The 24,872-nt window shown below is 37.7% G+C and overlaps 1 protein-coding gene across 19 annotated transcripts in view; it reads right to left on the bottom strand.

Annotated features, from left to right (window-relative positions):
- Nucleotides 1-24,872, bottom strand: part of PTPRC (protein tyrosine phosphatase receptor type C) — a 114,320-nt gene that overhangs the window by 44,329 nt on the left and 45,119 nt on the right. For 3 of the 19 annotated variants that reach the window (NM_001309162.1, XM_023632402.2, XM_070255555.1), the window contains 9 exons: nucleotides 17,363-17,389; nucleotides 14,220-14,480; nucleotides 11,926-12,066; nucleotides 8,819-8,962; nucleotides 8,153-8,230; nucleotides 6,975-7,001; nucleotides 4,783-5,016; nucleotides 3,500-3,625; nucleotides 2,239-2,409 (listed from right to left, as the gene is read on the bottom strand). In NM_001309162.1, coding sequence (NP_001296091.1) covers nucleotides 2,239-2,409; nucleotides 3,500-3,625; nucleotides 4,783-5,016; nucleotides 6,975-7,001; nucleotides 8,153-8,230; nucleotides 8,819-8,962; nucleotides 11,926-12,066; nucleotides 14,220-14,480; nucleotides 17,363-17,389 — 1,209 coding nt within the window. The remainder of the gene's footprint in view (nucleotides 1-2,238; nucleotides 2,410-3,499; nucleotides 3,626-4,782; nucleotides 5,017-6,974; nucleotides 7,002-8,152; nucleotides 8,231-8,818; nucleotides 8,963-11,925; nucleotides 12,067-14,219; nucleotides 14,481-17,362; nucleotides 17,390-24,872) is intronic. The other 16 variants (XM_005608045.4, XM_070255556.1, XM_070255557.1 and 13 more) reach the window with 7 other exon arrangements.

The raw sequence follows: 24,872 nt of genomic DNA, 5'->3' as shown, positions 1-24,872 counted from the left end.
TAAGATGGCAATACTCCCCAAATTGATCTACAGATTCAATACAGCCCTTATCACAACCCTAGCCGAATTCTTTGCAGAAACTGACAAGTTGATCCTAAAATTCTTATAGTACATCAACAGACCTCGGATATACAGTCTTGAAGAAGAACAAAGTTGAAGGACTCATACTGTCTGATTTCAAAACTTTATAAGGCAACAGTAATTGACAGTGTGGTACTGGCATAAAGATATATACATAGATCAATATGTAGATCAATTGAATAGAACTGAGAATCTAGAAATTAGCCTATGATTCCAGTTAGTTAATTTTTGATAAGGTTGCAAGAACATTCAATGGGGAAAGAATAAGTCTTTTTAGCAAATGGTGCTGGGACAATGGGATAGCTACGTCAAAAGAAGGAAATCGGACCCTTACCTCACATCATATACAAATATTAACTCAAAATTGGTTAATATAGCTAAATTTAAGAGTTAAAATTATAAAATTCTTAGAAGAAAACATAGCGATAAATCTGCATTACCTTGCATTTGGCAATGGATTTTTAGATGTGATATCAAAAGCATGAGCAACAAAATTAAAAAGTGATAAATTGGACTTTATCAAAATTAAAAACTGATAGGCTTCAAAACCTACCAATGAAGTAAAAAGACAACCCACAGAATGAGAGAAGATATTTGCAAATCATATATCTGACAAGCGACTTTTATCTAGAATAGATAAAGAACTCTTACAACTCAACTACAAAAATTAAAATGGGCAAAGGATTTGACTATTTGGACTATAATTTTAATTCCAATTTCTAAAGCTTCCTAGGTAAATGTGCATAACTCATATGTTCTAGAAAATCATGCATTTTGTCTAACTTTTTGTGTTGGATGCAAAGTTGCTTTATAATTTGTAAAATTTCTACTTTGTCTCTAGTTTTCTTTTTTTATCCATGTGGGAAGGTTGTTTTGCTAGAGGTCTGATCACTTTATTATTATTTTCAACAATAAGGCTTTAACTTTTCAAATAAATTCTTAGTACTTTTGTTTGTTCCCTCGTTCAATAACATGCACCTGAAACTTTGTTAGTTCCTTCCTTCTACTATCTTTTGTATTTGTTTTTTGTTTTTTCCAAGCACTTTCTATTGATTTTCATCAATATATAGCAAAGTGATCAATTTTCCCCTAAAATATCACTTGATCTTCCTAAAGGCCACAAAATTTTCCCAAAATATGTCTTTACTCAAGTCTGAGTATCTATATTTCAAAAGGTGAATTTAGACCATTTATATTTATAGTGACTTTTGATATACTGTGACGTGTTTCCATTATCTTGCCTACTGTTTTCTACTTACTATTCTCTCTCCCTCACTACTTCCTTGCTGCTGCCCTCTTCTTTTCCTCCTTCTCCTTCCTCTTCTCTTTCTTCTTCTTTTTCTTCTCTTTCTTCTCTTCCACTCCCTCCTTCTCCTTTCTCTGTCTTCTCACTCTTTCTCTTTCTTTTCCTCCTCCTCTTCCTCTTCTTTTTCTTCGTCCTTTTCTCCACCACCTTTTCCTCCTCTAATATGTAGAACGTTTTTTATTCCATAACTTTCTTCTACTGCTTGTAGACAATTCTATCTACTTCTCTGTCCTTTTTTCGAGTGGTCACTCATAAATTGTCACACACATAATCAACATCCTTTTTTTCCAGAAGATTCTAAATTTAATTGGAATCTCTATACTTCCACTAAATAAGAGTGGAATTTTAGCACGTTTCGCTTTCCTCTCTCCTCCATCTCCCAAATGCCATTATTTTCCAAAATTTTATTTTCCAATTATTAGTTGTTATAGTCTTGTTATTATTTATGTTGCTGGCACTTTAGCAATAATAGTTACTATTTGCCATCAATGCTTAGATTTACCACCATGTTTTATTAGCTTATGTGCTCACTTTACTTCTATGAAAGGCAGGATTTAATGGAGGGGCAAAGGATGCAGCAGCAGAGCACTAAGGGAACAATGCTGCAGGAAGAAACAGGAAAGGAGTGGACAAAAAATTTCACTTACCTCACAATTTGGTTTCTACCACAACCTCAAAACACAGAGGATTGGATCCCCTGTCATTTATTTTGAAATTCTACCTTAAAACTGGATCCAAATCCATTTTCTGAGATCCTTTTTCCAAATCTACAACATCATTTTCTGTGATTCCCAAAGAATCATAAAAACATTAAAAATTTTTTTACATAGAAATGTAAGTAGTACACTCACTTTTAAATAAAGTTTCAATAGTTTCTGTTTTATTAGTAAACTGATGATGATTATAGAATACTTGTGAAACACAAGTATAATTACGGTTGGGTTCAAGGCCGTTCAATTCAATCTTTGCCTCAGTAGATGGACCCGATTCAGTTTGTTTCCCATTAGAGGCAGTTGAGATATCTGAAAGAAAAAAAAACAGTATTGAATACATGAGTATATTAATAAAATATATCGCATTTAACTTTCTTTTTAGAATTCATATCTATAATTATTTAATATCTATTAGATTTAAAACCTATGCAATAAAAATAACTAAAAGATCCTGAAAATTACTATAATAATGTATGATTTTGCTACACTCAATTTTCAAAAATATATTAGAAAGTACAATTTGAGAGTGTCTCTAATTTGATGGAATGAGGCATTAGTTTCTGTTCTCTGTTCAGAAACTGAGATTGCACCCGAGTTAGCCTTTGCCTAATAGATATTTTAGATTCATCACTGTGTTATCATTAGTCCATGATGCTTGTTCTTGCTCTCCTCAGACTGCTTCTATCACAGCCGTGCATCTTCCTCGTAACATGATCATTGCAACCAGCGTCACCCTCTATCTTTTGTGTGTGAATGTTTGTGGGTCTGTGTCTGTCTTGCCAAATATGGCCTAGAAGATGGCTGTTTGCCAATGGAGGGAGATTGCATCTCAATAAATTTTTAAAAAAAGAAGAAATAAAAAGTCATTAAACCATGAATCATTTAAAAGAAATGCTATCTTGATTACTGCCCCCAATATGAACCCAAACTCATATTCCTAGAATCATTTACTGTTCTTTTCCCATTTTTCTTTCATCTAGTGTCCTTGAAGTTGTTTATGAATTTTGTTGATGGAGGGTTGGCCAAGTAGACTCTTGAATTGTATCCTGTACTTGTTTTTCCTCTTATCCTAACAATGCGTGTATCATAATTTTTTATGACACTCTTCTTCGATAATCTCTTCAACAATGCCTTGTGATTAACAGTTGCCAAGAAAATTCTTGTCTCTATTTTGAGCGGTATAGAGAATACTATAATCTGACTTCAAACATACCAAGGACCCAAAGACAGACAGAGAGAGAGAAGGAAGGAAGGTAGGAAGGAAGGAAGGAAAAAAAGGGGGAAGGTAGGTAGGAAGGAAGAAAGGAGAAAGAAGGAAAGGTGGAAAGAAAGTATAAGACAGTATCTAGAACAACTCCCTACCACAAAAAAAACTCTCTGATCAATGCTATATTCTTACCACATTGAAATTTGTATGTAATGTTATCTTTTTCACAAGTAAAGTCTTTGTTTCTCCAATCTAAACAAATAGAAGTCTCTACTTTTTCATTCTCTACACAATTTTGCAGCTGAAACTTTTCAGGATCTGTCAAGAAGATATAGAAATAGATGATTAATATTTTATAATGTGTGCCATAAGCTCAAGTATAGTCATTAAAATGATATTCATGATATATAATTTGGCAAGTATTTAGATTACTTTTGAAAAAGTCTAATAACTCTCAAGGTTTGTGTTTCTTCATTGTTTAGTTCATCCTTTTTCCAACATCACACATTTTGATAGTGTTTCACTTAGAATTTATGCTAATTAAAAAAATGGGACCCAAGCAAACATCTAGATAAAATTGCAGGTTTTTTTTGCACATTTTAAAACACTCACTCCATTTTGCTTTCCTATTTATATCTTCAGTCTTTTCATTTACTCTTTGATCTTTCATTGAAGGATTGTTACACAGAGTATGGGGGCTTCCCTCTTGGAGAACATATTTTTAAAAATTGTCATTTTCTGTTTTTAATTGATAATTTACTTCAGTGATATTTAGAGGAAATGAATAAGTTAAATAGCATTTTTCAAAAAACATCAGACTTTAACCTACTTAAACGTTAATAAATCGATCAATGATCTTGAATTATTAAGTGATGTGAGAGATTCAACAAGTTTACGCAGTCCCTCAATCCCTTTTCCAAAGTGCATTTTGTTAAGATGTGCTTCCCCTGGGTCTGCTGACACCGTGCTCCTTTCTTTTTCCCAGCAGTAGCTTAGCTGGCAAAGCCAGCTTGATTACCTCAATGTGACTATAACACTCCCTTTTTTGGTGAAAGCATTTTTTGTGAAAGTATCCTTGATTTTGTGTTTTTCTCCAATATATTCCAGACACAATTGTATTTAAAAGGAGAAATATGTGTACATACATATTTAATGACTTGAATTAAGTAGAGGAGAAAAAAGAAAGCTTGTGGATAATCACTTATCCACGGTGGGATAACTTATGTCCAATCTACAAGAACTATTCTGTAAAAGAAGGGTAGGGAGTCGGTAAAGTATTAAGACAGAAGGCTGATATGAGTTTATAATTTTCACTGGGTTAGGAGAGCAGAAAGTTCACCCACTCATGACCTGCTAACTTCCTTTCTCTCAGCCCTGCTCTCTCACCTGACTAATTCCTGTGGCTGCTAGAAAACACACCACGAGTAATTGTACTGTTTTTGTAAACATACAAATAGAAATCAGTGGATATTTACCTGGTGGTACCTCTAACTTGAATTCTTTATATGAAGAACACGAATTATGATATATACGAACAGTGAAAATTTTACATTCTGGTAGGCCATGGAACATATTGTTTACACAGCTAATATATCCATTAGGTTCAGTGGAGTTACATTCTACTTCATCAGTGACATTTAGTTTTGCATCATAAGATTGGTTTGCATGGTTATAACTGTAGTTCACAGAGATTGTTGCATATTTTTCATCTGAAAGAAAATAAAACAGTGGGGATTATCTTTTTTATTTTTCTGAATGAATTTACATTAAATTCAAATGCCACGACATATATTTTCAAAAATATCCCCATGAAAAGAGAAGGAACACATCAGATGCCTCCATATTATGATTTTATAATTCTCTTACATCACTGCCTTATCAAGGATCCAGCTTGCAAGTTTATATTTGAATGATTATTGGGTTAATGTCTATCTTCCTATCTGGAGTGTATATTCCATGAGAGCAGAGTCCACTTGATTTTGATCATCCCCATAAATCCAGGTCCTCGTATAAAACCTGTTGTTGGCAGGGGCTCAATAATTACTTGTGTTGATGCACAAATGAATGATGCAGCTGACAAATTCCTTCTTCTTGCTTTATAATTTCCCTTGCTTTCTAAAGTGTAGTTCTTGATTATGTTTCTTCAAATATGTGGAACATTAATGATTTAGAGACCAGAGGCCTCATCATTCCTTTACTTATGTAAAATTATTGATAATAAATCCTTTTGAGCCCTTTCCTCAGCATCATCTCACACTCTCACTTTTATTTAGACAAATTCTGTTGGCTGGTAAAAATATCTTTTCAACAAAGATTTATTCAGTCATTTTTTTTTTCAGGAAGAGTAGCCCTGAGCTGATATCTGCCTCCAATCCTCCTCTTTTTGCTGAGGAAGACTGGCCCTGAGCTAACATCCATGTCCATCTTTCTCTACTTTATATGTGCGACGCCTGCCACAGCATGGCTTGACAAATGGTACGTAGGTCCTCACCCGGGATCCAAACCAGGAAACCCCAGGCTGCCAAAGCTGAACGTGAGAACTTAACTGCTGCGCCACCAGGCCGGCCCCTATTCACTCATTTGTAATGCAAAAAAAATTGTTACACCCTTATTATATTTAAGATGCTGTCCCAAGCACTAGGCATACAAAAGATCAGCTTTTGGAAACATACGGTCTAACATGGAGAAGACACAGACATGAATTGCAGAAAACATGCAAATGCCTAAAATAAGATAATGCACAAGACAATATGAGAGTGAAGAGAGAGAGAAATCTATTCAGATCGGAGGGATAGGAGAGGCTTTCCAGAGGAGGTGACTCAAGATGTGATTTAAAATATGGGCAGGACATATAAAGCTGATGGGAGGAGGGGCGCTGAGTGAGGATGGGGTGGAACTCCAAGTGTAGAGGAAGAGGGAAGGAGTAACACAGAGGCAGGAAGAAATATTACGTGCTTATGAAACTGTGAGTACTTCCATATTACTTTAGTGAAGAGAGTAAGGAGGCAAAGACCCAGGAGGAACCTGATCATGAAAGACCATGTTGATAAGCAAACCAAGGAAGGCTCATCTTTACACTAGATGTGTGGAGAACTCCTGAAGGCAGCGACTTCAGCCATGAGATTTAAATCTATAGAGGGATAAGCCCTGACTGGGAAGGACTCACCTTCCACTGGGGAGAGACAAAGAAAATAGAAAAAGGATGGATACAAAAACTGTTCTTGAGCATCTGCTTTGAGCCAAAGCCTGGCAAGACAGAGACACAGACAGAGACAGAGAGATTTCATCTTCTTGATAAGCCCCTCGAAGGTAATATCCACATTTCATATTAATCATTACACTGAATCCTTGCCCCTCACCCTCAGACAAACTTGCTATCATTCCATTTTACAAATACCCAGACTGAAGGGAAGTGGCTTCACCAAAGTTGTTTAGCTAATAACTATTAATTATTAACGCTGGTACTCAAAACCAGGTCTGAATATAACATCAAAGCTTCTTGCCCCTGAAGGACACTGGCTGTTAAGATTTGGAGTTCGTCACTGGTGAGAAATGAAAGCCAGTGAGTTTAGCTTGCTCGTAGGTCTGGGAAGCTTGGAATGAAGAAGGAAATAATTAAAGTGCTATTCTAAAGTGATATATGCTGCTTCTGGGTAAACAAACTTACCACATGATGGCCAAGGTGTAGTAGGAGCTGTAATAGAGAAAAAAAGAGAAGGTAAATTGTTAAAATTTCATCATAGCATATCTCTGCTATAGTTGTTTTGGGGAAAGGAGGTTTCAATGTTTCAGCTTCATAGACCGTAAAGGCTATCCAGCTAGGGTTAACAGACCGTGCAGGGTTTGCTGTGTCTAGGACAATGGCAAAACTTCAAGAGTTATAAACTAATCAGCTAGTTCTATAAAACATTTCCATGAATTTACACAGCAAACACAATTCTGATAACAACGTTGAGACTTTTGGGCACACATCTGATCATGGTATGGCAACATGGCCAACATTTCACGCAGTGACAAACATTTCAAAGGTCCTCACCCCCTTGACTAATCTCAAAATAGATTTACATAATTACAACCCCTAGAGAGGTCTATTTACATCTTCATTAAAAAAAAAATCAGAAAATGGGCCAGAGTGGCTGCATTCTCTAGTTTAACTTTTGTAAACTCTTTGCACACATACTAGATCCAGAGTAATCGATTGTATGCTCAACAAATTGAGACATATCTTACATGAGTATATGTATTTAGTGGAAGAATTGGGTGAAAACGTGCTTCGTGGAAGCTAAGAGATCTCTGCTAGTCTGATGTTTGAGTTGGAAGGATCTGGGGGAGAATGTGGGCTCACAGGCTCTGTCTCGGCTGATCCACCCACAGACACTGCCAGGTGCTGGGGCCCTTCATTCCCTGGAGGCCTGTGGTGTTGGCCTCCACACCCCATGGAGCATGGCTGGAACTCTGCAATCACTCACTTGGAATGAAGAGTCCCATTGACAGAACTAGTCTTTCTCACACTAATACCTAAACCCACTCTTAGAGAAAGAAGTCTCAGCATATTTGGTCATTTCTCTATGCATTTTCATAAACACACAACTCTTTGGGGCTGCTATCACAACGATCCGATAGGTTATTACAGTAACATTATGCCCTGATCCCATCAGCTGTTGCACGGCTAACATAGAGAAGCGTTTTTGACTAATTGCTGTTCCATTGCCCTCATGATTAGAAGACTCAATTGAACTTCTCAAAGAAAGGAACCCAGGATAGACCAAATGGAAGACCCTTCTGTGAGCACATCCCAGGCTCATGGTGGTGGTGTGACTGCATGACTGAGGGTGAGGTTGTCACCTATTGTGAAAGCGGCTGTAGAGGCCGTGCTTGCTGCAGTGCTCAGAGAGGATGGTGCAGTGGGCATAGTGCTCGGATCTGCAAGGAAACGAACAGAAGGAGAGAAGTTAAAGAGCCTGTCATATTGAAGGGCGCGGGAAAAACTCTTTAGCAAAGATAATTCCCTAACCAAATCTTTGCTGCAGGAGTCCTTGTTTGAATTGACACTTGCTTGTTCTTTAAAATAAGAAAGTGAATCAAAGATTTATCCACAAACGACCCTGTAAGATAACAAATGGTTCAAATAATCTGAACTAAACATTGTATAAGTAGAGAGGAAACTATGCATTCCTTGGTATAGTTCTTACTCGATGTGTGATCTTCCTCAAACTACTCCTTTCACTTTCAATTACAACTCCCCTTATTTTAAGTACTAATAAGGATGCTAGTTACTCTTTTGTACTATTCATTGCATACCAAGCTATTTACATATTCAGTCCTCTTATCAACTCTATGAAATAAGTATTATTATATCCATTTTTACAGAAGGGGAAACTGACACACAGAAAATATTAGTAACTTGTGCTAAAGTCAGCTAGAAAGTTGAAGAGGCTGCATTTGACCCCAGAGTTCAAGTTTCTATTTCATCCTCCATAACCTGAAATGTCTAGCACATCATAGTCAAACCTGAGGAGTTATCTTTGGTGGTGGAGCTGGAGATGCGTGCAGGTAAGGCAGCAGAGCTGCTGTGTGCAGGGCTGAGGGTGGCTACTGATGTCAAAATTGTGTCTGCAGGGAAGGTGGTGGTTGTAATTCTCTCCTCTGGAACACCTGCAATTAGAAACGCCATCAGCACTGTCATCCCTTCCTGCCACGCAAGGGCAATGGCCAGTGAGCCAACAGAGACAGGATTATTGAAGCTAAGCCTGAGCCACAACCCAGCCCTTCTGCTAGTCCACAATCGACACATTCTGCAAAGCTGTACAAAAAACAGCACGGTTTATGGCAGAGATAAGTTTAAGGTCAGATGACTTGAAACCTATGCAGTTTTGTAATCAGAGCACACATTTTTTAAGTATTTAGGACCTCAGGAGATAGCTTGGACAGCCCAGTGAGGCCAGGCCTTCTGGCTGAGGGCTGCTGTGGGCGACATTGAAAATGCATCAGAGTGACAGAGTGGGGTGCTGGCTTGCTGATGCTGAGAGCAGAAGGCTGAAGTGGAGCCCTGAGTGTAAAAGGCTGTGCTAAGGTTGGCACAGGAGGAAGTGGAACCTGCCACGTGCTGAGAGCCTCACATGGGGTGCACCTCTCTGGGGAGGAATCCCTGGGTGCAGGTGCTTAGCTCTGATTTTCTTGTAATAGTACTGCGTGGGCTCCTGTCTGAGCAGCTGCTGAGCTCAGGGTCTTTTCCCTTCTAACTGAAGGTTACGAGTCTACTCTCACTATGTGGACTCCCCAGCCAGGAAAAACCAAAGTGCTTTGGAACCAAAGAATTTCCATCTTATACTGATGTCATTTCATTAGTCTCCAATCCCATACGAGCTACTTAGAGTAGAAGCAACTATTTTAGTGGAAGAAACTGCACATTGCATTTGGTTAGGACTTTTCAGTGTCAGGCTTCAAAACACCTGCTGTGAGTTCCATCTCCCCCCAGACACCACACCCAGAATTACAGCATAGGCAGTCGAGACATCGTCATTGGGTGCCTACGAAATGACTAGCACGATGCTAGCTGTCATGGCAAAAGCAAAAGAAACAGGAGTCAGCCCCTGTTTGAGCTTGTTTGGTTATTTCACTGTCAAGATCCCTGGGGTCAGCAGTTCAACGATAAGAGGTTAGTCTTACATTTACAGCCTGATTCTCAATGTGTCAGTGGAGTGACAGCTGCAGGCACATTCTGAAAATGGCTTTGACGTGAGCGTGCAGGCAGCCTCCGATTACGAAGGGCGGGCAGTCCATCACTTCACACATTTACGCCATTATAATTGAAACTGCACCTTCCAAAAATTTGAGTTTGGGTTCCCAGCTTAATCTTTAAAAGCCGCTAAACCTCCAAATTTAACTAAACCATAGAATGAGTAACGTAAACTTCAGTTCTTCAGTTCTGGATCCTCAGAGGGGCCCCAACAAAACAAGGAGAAGAGAAGGAAGGTGTTTCTAATCTTTCAAAAAAAAAAAAAAAAAATCAGACATGGAACTGGCCCTCTGCAAAGTTTTAAAATCAGCCAGGTTCATCTTCAGCCTTCTTTGTGCTTTTCGACTCCCGCCATCACGAGCTGGTCCTCTTCGCATCTTCCAAGTGCCCCTTGACCTCATGCTGTTTTGAGGCCTCCACACTCACACTCCCCAAATTCCTTACCTTCTCTGTTCATCTGGAAACCACTTTTCTCTGTGTGGGTAATCCCAGGGATGACTTAGGAGTGGTATTTGCTTTTTTAATTTAGGTTAATTAATTCTAATAGAGTTTTAATGAGTGGAATTAGCCACTGTGAGAGGAAGAGGTGTTGATCAGGGCAAAGCAGACCCGTCTAAGTGACAGTCGGCCCTGACATGTCCGTCCTCTTTAGTCATTTTATAGCTATTTCCATCCACGACTTCTGAATCTGTGGATTTGCTAAAATCTCCACATCTTTTTACCGCGGTCCCATCTCAGCCGGAGTGAGTGGAATGAGACAGCGAGGGGAGGGCAGCTCTGTTCCCAGTTGTTTCAAGTTTGTAGATTGCCTGTAACGACTTTTATGCCGAGGGAACAGTTTTAATACCTCAAAATAATAATTATTCTGTTTGATATGTTTGGCTTCCATGTCTGATTCATACTTCATGCAAAGCCACTTCAGCGCCAGCCCTGGGGGCTCCCCCACTCATATCTTTAACTTTCAGGCAATCAGGTCACTAAATTAATATATGGGGCCGTGTGGATTTGTAACCTGAGAAATATGCTGTTTTTCAGGATAAAAAAAGGGCATCACGAGGTGATTTAGACACTGATTTTGGAAAGACAAGGGAGGGAATATTTTTCTTGGTTTTGATAAACATGGGGATGCTAAGCTGAAAGAATCCTGATGTCGGAATGCGGAATACGAGCATCTATTTCTTCTTTCTGATTCTTTTAAAAAACAATTTAATCGTGGCGACAATTTCTCAGTGCCCTTCATTGACCACGGCAGTCTTCTACTCTTCATTATTTGGTTGATTGGTAGGAGGTCTTTAAGTAAAGCTTCATGGATATTATTCCTTATTACTAGCAAAAAGAAGTTTTCACAGTACAATGATATTTGCCCAACATATAAAGAATCATAGAGGACCCTGAATCATGGGTTTCCTCAGGAACAGATTTTTCCTGTGTTCTCATAATGCTCCTTCTTTATTATTTCATCTCTATGACAAGGACCTTTGTTAAGTGGCCTCATAGACTAAAGGTCACCAGGAAAGTATGAAATTCCAAATTCATTCACACCGCTCTTAAACACAGCCGTTGTTATGCACTCTTCATATTTGCACGTCGTATTTTTTTTTTTAAAGATTGGCACCTGAGCTAACGACCGTTGCTAATCTTTCCTTTTTTTTCTGCTTTTTCTCCCCAAATCCCCCAAGTACATATTTGTATGTTTTAGTTGTGGGTCCTTCTAGTTGTGGTATGTGGGTAGCCGGCTCAACGTGGCCTAATGAGCGGTGCCACGTCCGTGCCCAGGATCCGAACCCGCCGAAACCCTGGGCCGCAGAAGCTAAGCGCCCAAACTTAACCACTCGGCCTTGGGGCGGGGCCCCTGCACAAGTCTTAAGGACCAGCCAACCTGATGTATCATTCCTGCCCGGAGCAGGGGTGCGTGTGAGAGGGCCAGCCTGGCTGCTGGGTGTCTGAGTGTCAGATCCGTCAGAGGGCGCCTGCGAGTCTGCGTGCGTGGGAAGGTGAGACGTCGGGGTTGGGGCGACACCTAAGATGAGAAAGCGAGAGCATTGCATCAATATTTCCCCACTGCAGATGAAAAATCCAAATACTAGGAGATTATAAGGAGAAACCTGCTATTATGGTTTACCAAACTGTGAAATGACGCAATCTATTAACGTGAGTCTGCCCCTCTTTAAGTTCCCTGGCAGGAAGGTGGCACCTGAGCTCTCCGTTTAGATATCCTGAGACGCTTTCTGGGCTGGGTGCAGCACGGACGGCTCACGCTTCCAGGCGACTTTTTTGAATTCCAAGTCACTAGGAGCTTTTTGAATTCTCCATCAACTCTCCAAACTGAAAGTTGGAATCTTTACTTTGTAAGCAGAGTAAGAAAAAAATTCCCCCAAGGTACAGGGTCTCTTACAAATCACAAAGAAAAGAAGAAATAGAAAAATGGACAGTAGAGTAACAGAGGTCCATCTAGGACATACAGTGGCCAAAAGGTGTTTGCGAAGATGTTCATCGTTCTGAAAAATGTTTAAAATGTGGATCAAAATGAAATATTTTTAGCTATTACGCTGCTGGAAGAGATATGGGTACACAGTTTCATGCACACACACACACACACACAGACATTCACAGAATCATATGCCTAGAGTCTTTAGAATATACAACCACGGTTAAAATTTTATCTTTAAGGAGCAGGATTAGGTGAGATAGTATTTTCATTGTGTATATATGTAAAGTATATATAAAGTATATATGTATATACCTATAGAAATCTGTATTGATGTTTTGCAACATGCATAAGCTATTTTTATAAAGATATCACATAATTAAATTTAATGTTATGCTTGCGGATGCTTATTTTAATCATTTTCGAGAAAAAGAACAATTTTGAAACAGTGCATATTGTATTGTTAGAAAAATGGATTAAGAGATTTTTCCCCCTAGGTATATGGGTAAGCAAGAAAAATTTGATTGCATTCCACAATAGAAATCAATCATAAACATAAACTAAATAACACATGCAGGTTTTATCCCAGTAGATAACTGAAATATCACCTCATAGCAAGATTATTTTCTAGCAAAGAAAATGTACTTTTTTATTTGAAAGCATAAGAGACTTTCCAAGCTAATTTCACCAGCAGGATTACTGTGCCAGAGCAAGTTAGTATTTTTAAAGTATTCATCCTTATTTCCAGCACATTCCATTTTAAAGTTTTTTTTCTCACACTTTGCTTCCTATGTAAATCGCTGGCTTTAATGTCTTGCAGGGGGGGGGAAATTGGTGGCAATAAAAGGGTAGGAATGTTGTAAGTGTGTGTTTGTGAAGGTGAAGTGAAATGTGGAGGCTTTGAAATGGAAAACTGGGTGACATCACTCAGTCAATAAAAACAGTGAGCATGAAATGTTGCACCCAGCCTCGGCACCCTCATCCTCACATTCCTTTTGTTAAAACTAGCGGCAATAAATTCAAACGTTTGCAATGTTTAGATCAGTCCTAGCCACTACTCTGCTGTGGTGGCAGGGAAAAATGGAGTCAAGATTAAATATACAGTCCTGTAGTTGATAGAAGAAGGCACTGACCACTTATTTAACTGCTTAATATGGCCAATAGACTTCATCAGCATAGTACTCAAAACACTGCAAGGTACCCTAAACAAAATGTCTATGGTGACGTTATACAGGCTTGTGTTTCAAATTAAGATTAATGGCATTGGTAAACAAATAGCTTAGTTTCTTTAATCAGACTATGTCTATAAACCTGTTTGCTTCAGAAAATGGACACATAGCACATTATTTCACCAAAGGAATAAACAACCCTCATGCTGGTCGATTTATGTACTGAATACACTGGGAGACACAACATTAAACATAGAATGTGCAAATCGCTGGTGAGTCTGGATTCTAAGGAGCGTAAGCGGTCTTCCCTGGCAAAAACACTAACCACATCACTCTGATATTTGCTGTGAACATGGCCACAGTACCTTCAATTCCACCAGTAGGATTCACAACCTTAATTAATTAATATTTCATAAACATCTAGATGTTCTATATCTATACTCTAATAAAATCACATACATAGAAACTGAACACATAATTTAAAAAAAAAAACTGTTCTGATAACTTTAGAATTAATAACAGTGAAAAAGGTCAAGTTTTCCTAAACCCCTTTTTGGGTAACATCTCTGTGCCAACCTGTTACATTAGGAGCACGACCTGTCAGACCAGGAGCATCACTTGCCACACCAGGAGCATGACCTGTCACACCAGGAGCACTGGCATTATCCAAAGAGTTCAGTGATACTTCAGCTGAAGTGTTGACGGGCCTAGGAGGAGAAGTGGTCTCTGAGGAGTCATTTCCTCGTTCAGAGGTGTTTGCGAGTGTGAATGCAGTGGTGCGAGCAGGTAAGGGGTCACTTCGAGGCAGAGTTCTGGCCTCTTCTGTTGCTTTCAGTTCTGGTACATTCATGGGAAATGGAAGAAGGAAAAAATAAATATGTGAATCATATCCTGAGACATATACCCATCTGAGTTTACCAAGTCTTCAGTTCATTATGGTGTGTATATAAATATATGTACATATACGTGTGTGTGTGTATATACACACACTGCACACCTATGATATATGGTACATAAATGTGTATGGTGTGTGTATATATATTTGCAAATGCACATACTTATATACACATGCATATATGCAAATACAGATGCATACAAAAGTATAGATATATAGACTTAGATAAGAAACTAGCTACAGGACAGTGACTAAAGATCAAAACGGAGAAATGAAGTTGAAAGCAGCTGTTCTCTGCCCTATGCCTACTCACTTACTGAATTCTCAACGGTCTAAAGCAATTCTGCTCAGAAGGAAGAAGCACAACATAGAAAGACAGTTAAAAGAAATTGTAAAGTACTTATCAATGAAGAATAGAGAAATACAAAGTCAGAAGGGGATCCTTAGGAGGGCTAGGGTTCCAGGAGAAAACAATAAAAGACAAAAGTTCTAGATACACACTGATTTTTCTTTTTAATTGATCAAATTCAAACAATGCAAAGACTGGGTAAAAGACTAGAAAACAAAATTCATAAACAGGTATACAAATGACCTACGTCTACCAAAACGTTTTCGGTGTCATGACAACAATAGAAACACAATTTGAGGTATTGAAATCCCATTTTCCACAGTTTTAATTCACTTTAGAAAGAAGAAAAATGTGATAATGTGATGGTGACATAGTTACATGTGCAGCTGATGTGAGTAGACAAATCGTAAAAGCTTCTGCAGGGCAAATTAGCACCATGTATTAAAGGCCTTTATATTTTTTCGTACTCGCTTACTCAGAAAGTGTATTTTTTAATAAAAGAATGGGAAAATACACCAAAGTTGTTTTGTGAAAAACCAAAATCACGCTGTAATCTCTGGATATTGGAATTATAGAGGTGTATTTTTCATAAATTTTCTGTTTAACATTTATTTACTTCTATGAATAACAAAATTTATGTTCGAGATTTAATTAATGGAAAAATGAGTTATATCACAAGTACTTTAATTAGTTTGGTTCAGCAAGGTTGGATAAGGGAGAAAGGCGCAAATATGGAAGAAGGAGAGAATGGGAGAAACCAGAAAAGGAAGAGAAGTGACCAATTACTAGTTTGTTGTTTTGGGGTTAAACTAACACTGGTGTTGGTAAGGTTCCAATTAACCTTTTTGCTTTGAGAGAAATGCTGCAACATTCTCCCTTTATTACCCACTCCCACTCTTTTGCTAGATTTGAATTACAGAGAGACTAGAAGGAAAATCACTCCAAATACCTCTCAGAATATTGCTATATTATTTTGAAAAGTAGCATTCTTAAGGGTTACTTCTGGTCCAGCCAATTCAGCCCAGAGTATATGACGACAGTGTATTCAGAGAACTACCCTCTGGCCTAAAAGCCTTAACATCCTTGCACAAATTTTAATCTCAGTACACGTTCTCTAGTTTCATAAATAAGAATTTAATTTAGGATTAGAAAACATGCTTCAGTTGCCAATTCCACATTGTCCCTGTACTCCCACTTTGGAGATACTTTTGGTTTCCACTGATTTATATCCTTGTTGGCAATATTTGGGAGAGACCATTTGCATTTGCATTTAGCGTCTCTATTTTAACTTACCTGGTTTTATCATTTGGAGGCTGGTTATAAGAGAGTCAGTGCAGAGATAATGGAAACTCTCTCAATGAAGCGATGAGTCATCTACCATTTTAAGCATTCACTCCCTAATTCACCCCATACCCCTTGCCCTCCTGCAAAAGTAACCAGTTCATATGATAGAGATGAACTCATTCTTCTGTAACAGATGCAGGTGGCAAGTAGCTTGTAAGTAGGTGGCATTAACGAGTCACAATCTGCTATGCATTCATGACTTTCATATATTTATAAATGCCATAGTATAAAACTATAAAATTCTGATGTTAGATCTTTTACAAAATAAGAGAATATGCTGCTTACGTACTATTTGCATAATCCTCTGTTTCTGTAGTTTGGAATGAATTTTCATTTAATTATAAAAATAATTCGTGTAGTAACTCAGTTCTCGGAACATTTTGAATGTGCATTATAATTATTAAATCAGAATTGTCTTAATAGCTTTACTTACCTTCTTGATGCATACTGTCAACCAAATGATTAATCAGGAAATCAATAATACATTTTCAATAATAATAACTTTTAAGTGAAGTAATTTATTTTTAACTGGATGGAACAGAATTTTCCCCCTATTTTGTATTAATATGTATGAATTTATTTTTGGCATTTTCATTGCTTAAATTTAATTTATCAGAGGATTAGGACACTTGTTAAGACTGTTATTCAGTTGTGACAGTAGAATTTGGAAGTGATTATTACAAGATATATTAATAGTCTCAAAGCTTTTCTCTTGGACGAATATAAATATATATAGTTATGTTTAAAATTCTCTCTAATTTCTCAGGTAATTCCTTAACCCATTTTTGAACTCTGAAGTTTTGTGATCTAACTTAAATTGACTTATTTGTAGTGTTAAAATTTTTAAAGAAATTGGAATTCTGTCATGTGATTTACTGTCAAGTTTAAGAGAAGCTATAATTTATACACAATAATACATATACAAATAATAATATGTTCAGATAGTTATCAGACTTTTATCTCGTAAGCAGGAATATTAAGAACAAGAGAATGTCAAGAACTGTTCATGATTATAACATTTGTCCTTACAAAATGATTTCATTAGATAATAATAGAAAATTCTATCAACATTAAATACGCAAACTTGGCAACAAAAAAAATGAAATAAGCAATACAAATATTAATTCTTACCAGGAGTGGTAACATTTTGGGCTTGTCCTGCAAGAAGGAAAACAAACATTCTCTTAGAAAGTTTCAAATTTCATACATATGTATATAAACAGAAGTTAGATTTATGTATATATACATCATCTCTATGTTAGTTAACATTCACAAAGTGGCCATTTTCCATACCTTTTACCCCAATGAAACCATATTCCTTTTCTTAATGTCATTTTTACAAAGCCCAAGTGTGTCGAAACGATGTTATTGGTTTTTGAATTCTCAGGTAAAATAAGAAAAAAAATAGAATAAAGGAGAGCTATTGGAATTAATTTCCAGCCTGCAAAAGACTTTGGAAAGACCTTGGGTAAGTTTTTCCCAAATGCATTGATTTACTTAGAAAATGAATACTTACTGAGTACCTACTATGTGCTAGAATTATGCCACATTCTAGGGATATAATATGATCAAGACAGAGAAATTCCCTGCCACCAATGAGCCCAGTTCAGTGTGAGATATAGATTAAAAAAAGAATAAGCCATAGAGTGTGATGAGCAAAGAGACAGAATGAGCTATACAAGCACATAGAGGGACCACCTGGTTTAGACTTCCAGAGTTAGCGGCTGGCTCATGGAGGAGGTGCTAGAGAGGGTTTCTTGGATACTTTGAAGCTGTGACCCAAAGGATTATGGACAGCCAGCATAGTCCTAGAGGAACAAGAAGTTGGGATTTATCCCCCAGGCTTGAAATAGCCATTGAAGGGAGGTGTTTAAGGGGAGGCGTAATGGAGAGGCATTTCAATTTTAGATCAACCTTGTTGAGAAATAGAAAAGAGATTATCAGAAAGCAAAGCTGTGGGCAGGAAAATCAGGCAACTTAAAGTAAAGCATAAGAGAACGATGACGTCCTACATGAGGAAAATGGTACCAAAAAAAAAAAAAAAAATCCATGAAGCCCTTAGGAAGCAGTCGTCCAGATTCTGTAAATGTTTGGAAGTGATGAAGACGGAGAATGAGTAACAAGGAAAATATTTGGGGTGATAGTGTAACATACGAGGGAGTTGCCGTAGATAGATTGCGGGAGCTTTCTCTCAGCTGAAGAAGAAAGAAAAGCAGATGGGAGAGGAGAATTTGATATGCTTGAGACATCCGTGTAAAGATGTTCAGTGGCATTTGGATGTAGCATTTAGTAGCTCAGGATATCCATCTGGGCGGAGGCTACAGATCAGCATATAGATGTATATTGCAGGTACGGAGGTGAAGGAGAGCCTCCAGTTATAAAAACAAGGAGAGTCTTGGATAGAACTCTGTAGTTAAATAAATATTTAAGGAGAGGGCCAGCAAAGGTGACTTGATTTTCTGTGTAGGAGGGAAGCTGAAGTCCACAAGATTTAAGAGTAGAGGGTGTTTCAAGAAGGAAATGATCGCGTCCAATAAGATGAGGACTAACATGGGCCGATTGGATTTATCATCTAGGTTCGTGGGAAAATGTTGGAAAGGCCACTTGTATTGGTGCGATAGGAACTGGATTCTGTCCCCAGTGGAGTGAGACATGTTTTCATCCTCCATCTTAATAAATGACTATTAAAAAGATCATAAAGTTCTTTCTCAAATGACAGTCAACTGACGTTGTGAAATGGAAGCAAGCATCAGATGGAAGAATGGATTGACTAGTATTTATGGTACCTTCCTGCGTTGATACCTTATTTTCTGAGGACAAATTAATCTGAAACAATTTTCTCCTCTCAGAGGCTCCATCAGAGGGTGTGACTCAGTATTCTTCAGTGACGTTACCTGGTTTATTCCTTGAAGTAAAATGTATTTGAATGTATTCCTTGAAATAAATGTGTGTGTAATTATTGAAATATATATAAAATGTTTTTGCATTTTCTTATTATAATTCTCTACTTTTTCTTAATCATTCATACTTAAATATTGTTTTAATTTCCATTATTTGCATTTTCTTCCCTCCTCTTGCTCAGTGTTTTTTTTCTTTTTTTGAGGAAGATTAGCCCTGAGCTAACTACTGCCAGTCCTCCTCTTTTTGCTGTGGAAACCTGGCCCTGAGCTAACATCTGTGCCCATCTCCCTCTACTTTTTTATATATGAGACGCCTATCACAGCATGGCGTGCCAAGCGATGCCATGTCCGCACCCGGGATCCAAACCATCGAACCCCAGGCCACTGAGAAGTGGAATGTGTGAACTTAACTGCTGCGCCACCGGGCCGGCCTCATCTTGTTCAATTTTTATCTTTCTATCCCATATAAAACAGCATTTTTATTTTTAGTTTCCTGTTAATAGTTTTCTCTCTCCTCTCATTTATTCTTATTTCCTTCTAACTTAACTTCTTAGAATTGTGGTGATTTGCAAAAGAAGTAAAAAGAAAGATAAAATATTAGTATAGCAGTAACTAACAGCTCCTCTGTGTTTTTTCCCCTAAGAATTGGCCCTGAGCTAACATCTGTTGTCAATATTTTTTCTTCTTCTTCCCAAAGCCCCCCCATACATAGTTGTGTATTCTCGTTGTAGGTGCTTCTAGTTCTGCTATGTGGGATGCTGCCTCAGCATGGCCTGGTGAACGGTGCTGGGTCTGCACCCAGGATCTGAACTGGTGAAACCCTGGACCACTGAAACGGAGCACACGAACTAACCACTCAGCCGCAGGGCCACCCCCAGCAGCTCTTGTGTTTTAATGGAAAGGAAAAAACCTTCATGGTAATTATTTGGTAAATAATCTAGCTTAGTGCTACATTCAAAATATTCAAGTTGGTTTGAGTGTATGAACACATTTCACGTAATACACCTCTCCTCTTGATTTGAGAAATATGTAAGCTTTTAAATATCTAAAACTATTTTGATATGCTCTTTCTTAATATAAATGCCTAACCCCTTGGAACTTTAAGCAAGTCAATTCGATTCAGTTAGATTCAAGAAATATTTATTGTTTTGCTGGCATGCTATTAGGTGCTGGGTGGGAACATTATAAAGGCATGGTCCTTTGCCGTGGAAAAGTTTATAATCTGTAAGGTGAGATGTATATATACATCAAATAATCATCTAACTGAGCCATTCCTACTGCAGTAAATACTTATTTGCTCAACAAACAATTGGTTGAATTAAAGATTACTGCACATGATTATTGGGAGTAAGCCACTGGCCAGAGGAAGGGACCCAATGTGCAGCTTCTTGGCCTTTGCAGACTTTACTTTCTTGCCTCACTTGAGTTATCAACAGAAAATAAATGAAAAAGCCAAGTGGGAGACAACATAAAGATGGCTAGTACCAACACGGTTTAAGGAGCGGTATTGCGCGCGCTCCCGTCAGCCTGGAGAGCATTCGCATAAGAGGGTACATCTGCCGCGTATATATGTTGGTCTGCAAAGACTTTGAGGTCATAGACATAGCCAGTTACGACTAATAGTTAAAGTTCCTTCCGTCTGAGATCAGCCAGAATCGCATGTGGATGAGGAGGAGGAGGAAGACAGGCAGTCGTACCTACGTAGCTTAGAGTCTTGCATGTAAGAAGTGGTTGGTAAGTAGTTGTTGAATGATTTTGAGCATGAGTAATTGCAAGGGAGAACTCAAACAGAGCTGATGACACAGCGTTAGGAGAGGAGCCAAGAGCAAGCATCATAGGGCGCGATAAGGAGATTGAATTTTTTCCTGCATGTGATGGAAACCATGGGATCAATGAATATAGAGAAGAAATCAAATAGCAGATTTGATGATAGAGAAAAGAGGAACCTTAATGTTACCTGTACCAGCTCCATCACTAATTCCTCAGACCACTGTACTCTACTGTTCTGATTTATTAGCATGTTGCCACCGAAATATGTAGCACAAATGTTATAGAGCATTTTATGAAAGGGAATTATAATTTGTCACATATTCATGGAAATGAAAAAAGGAATACTAAGACAATAAGGAAACTATTTCTTTTTTAACCGAAGAAGTATGAATACTAGAGTAAATATGCTAGAAATCTTTCCAACCAGTAGACTGTTCTTTAGGCCACATACCTACGAAATGCCTCAGAGATATTAATTCCAACATGTTCAAAAGCACTGGATTTATTTTTAAAGGAAATACATGATGTAGAGTATTTTAATCTGTTTTGAAAAGGAGGGCAAGGTAAGTTACCAAAATGGAGAAGACAGTTTCTAGAGATTTATCTATTTTAGAGAATAATTCAGAAATGGTAGTTTATTATTATTAGTTGACAATAGTTACTGAGTGTTCACTGGGTGCCAGACACTATGTTAAGCCCTCTGCCTGGATTTTCTCCCTTAAGCCTGGCAGCGACCCTAAGGAGCTAGAGAAGTCAAGCATCTTGGCGAAGTTCACAAAGCTAGTACGTGCTAGCCCAGGCTTCAGCCTGAACCTGTCTGGCTCTGCAGGCCGTGCTCCCCAACCTCAGGCATCCCGCTTTCCTCATTAACTTGTCCTCATAGCCTCTCCTCTCCATCTGACGGCTCACTGTGGAAATCCTTTTGCCCAGCATTTTAGGTTCCAGAGAGACTGGTGTTTATTAAAAGCTCATAAGTTAAGTGAAAAAGCGTCTTAATCAGGATTGGACTACAGAGTAGATGACTAATAGTGCTATAAATGCTATGGTAAACTTGATCCTAAATATAGGTATTCAGATGGAATTATAGTTTGCTGAGTGAATGCTCTATGTATGATACGGACAAATAGTAGAGGAAATTCAGAGGTATGTCATTTAAATTTACTACAGAATATTATTTTGACAGATGAGTCAGTGCAACTATGGTAACATCAAACAAAAGTATTACAACTGACAGCCCTCTCGTCTAGCTGTGAAGAGGCTTCTGGAGCTTGGGAACAGAGTAATAAAACATCTATCTATTTCTGGTCTAATCATGGCCTCACATTCAATATTGCCCCCAATCCTTTAATCTTCAATGCAACAGAATTTAGCATCTGTGGAAAGCAACATGATAGCTAAAGATTGGTCCCATCAGTCGCATTTTCCTTTCTTCCATGTTCATGCTGAATTCTCAGAAAGCCTTCTCCAATTGACTAAGCATTTACTTTGTACCCATTTATCTCAGAATCTGATTCTAAATTCCTCCACTGAGTGATTTTTAGGCTATATAAAACATTGTAGCTTATCTTATGTTTTATTTCATTTTCTTTATAGAGTACTACACAGACATACACAGCCTTTTATCTTTCAGAAAGAAAATTCCAAGCTTTCAGCATCACAGTTGATACTCAGTGTAAGACTAAAATTGCGTATTCTCGGGGTCACAAAATCCCTATAAGCAGATTTTGAGTCCCTGTAACACTTTTAGTCAACACAATAAATCAAATGAAAATTATTTTGGGACTCAAAAAATCTTATAGAAGCTCTCTAAAACAAAATTTAAAAACTGCAAGCCACTCCCAAATTTAAGCCAATGTCCTTAAGAAAATATTCAGGGACTACAGCAATGCAACTTGAAATGACATCAATTTCAATAAACCATATATACTAGACTACATAAATATTTTAAAATATTTCCATTTTTAAAAAAGTCATAAAATTTAACTACAAATCTCAAAGTAGGAACACACATAAAGGCAGCCTGTATTAAAATAGCTTAGTTAAAAATCTAACTATAGCTAAAGAACATCTCCCCCCAGAAAAATCATCTAATGTCTTTTACAAAAATGTAAGCAGTATGCTAACAAATACTTCTATGGAGACTGTCTCTGCTTAAGAGATGAGGTAGAGGATAGGTGAAGTCACTTAAATATTTAGAGGAGATGATACTACCAATGTCTGCAATAATTTGTCAGTGTCTCATCACATTTTGTGATTCTTCTCAAGTCGTCTGAGCAATGACTTCAATTGTCTGTTGAACTTCATATATGCAGACATTACCAAAATCATAGATAGGACTGTGCTGAATCCTTATTGCTAAACAAGAAGACCTGATAATATTGGGTCTGTCAGATCCGTAATAATTTCATGACCTACCCATTTGGCTACAGTATATAGTCACGGAGTGCTGTCCTTGGCCAGGGCAATGCAGAAGAACTAATGTGGTTATCTCTGTTGCTTGACCTATGTGGACAGCCCTGTACGCTTTATACCCTAGTTCATATAGTACTGAAAAGCAGCCATATACTGTGAGCAGAGGCAAATAGACCTGGAAAAGGCAAATAAAACCGCTGCTTTTAAAGTACTTAATAGAATAGTAAGTAGCACAATAAATACCTATTTAATATTAGGAGAGTATATTCATATAACTAGCACTACAATTTATGTAAACATATATATGAACAGTGTGGGAGGGTGTGGAAAACAGGTAAAGAAAAATATATGAAATAGCAGTGAGAATTAAGCAGGCACGTGTATAGGTTTGGGACAATAAGGAGAAGGCATATTTCTAAAAGCATGAACTGCACTGAACTCTCTCTTAAATTCTTTAAGCACACCAAATAAATATAATAAAACAGAGCATAGTATATACTTGGGTTTCTATATGTTATACTCTGACTTTACTCTTCTGAGGACAACATTTTCTACTTTTTTTCTTTTAATATAAGTGCCTGTTTCCATTCTTTAGACAAAGGAATATTTAGAAATGTTCCAGCAGGTGGCACCATGGCACCAAAAATCTGTAAATCATTTAACCCAGAGCTCTTTTCTTCTTATAATCCTGTTGTGAATCACCAATGGAATTGACTAGGTACATTAAACAGATGAAGATGTAGATAACAGAGCACTTGATCTTCAAAGCTGTGTTATTCTAACACATGTATTGTTACTGAATTTACCTTTCCCAATATGTTTCTTTTACAACTCAAAATGTTTAAGTGGTCGCAAATCAAAGTTACCTTGAAGTCACACCCCTAAGTCCCCAAACAGAGATTTCAGCAAAAACTAGGTAGGAATCAATTGAATGAAAATGACATTTCAAAAGACATACTTGGGCTTCAAATACCACCCATTCCCACCTCACCACCCACAAAAAAGAAATGGAATGCCATTTCCAAAGGGATCTAAACCTGTCCATTTCCACAAGTCTCAGGAAAGTACAAGGACAGAGGGTGAAACTGAATAGATGAAATAAATACTCATTCTCAGCATCTGCCCTAAAATGTGGCATGTTTTGAAGGTTGAGAATGCATCCCTGACCTCCATAAACATAAAGGTCATACAAGACTGGAATAAGCAAATCAAGACAAAAGATAAGGGTCAGCTAAAACAGACATGTGAGCATGGTTTTCCTTGCTTTATAAGGCATGTAACAACACAGCACATACACAAAATAAAAGGATTCTACTTTTATTTACTCTGTACACCTGATATATGGTCCACAGACAGCAAATCCAACAAGTCTTATATCAAATTAATAAGTATTTATGGAGTAAGCACTCTGTGCAAGTGACAAACAAGGTATTATCTGGATTTCAGAGAACCACAGGAAACAGTCTTTCCCTCCCGCCATTAGCTTATCAGTAAATCTAAGGATGATAGCAATAATTTACTGAAACATTGTATCAGACACTATGCAAATCTCTTTACAT

This window comes from Equus caballus, chromosome 30 (assembly GCF_041296265.1).
Source record: "Equus caballus isolate H_3958 breed thoroughbred chromosome 30, TB-T2T, whole genome shotgun sequence".
Taxonomy (NCBI): Eukaryota; Metazoa; Chordata; class Mammalia; order Perissodactyla; family Equidae; genus Equus; species Equus caballus.
This window is presented reverse-complemented; position numbering and strand designations above follow the sequence as displayed.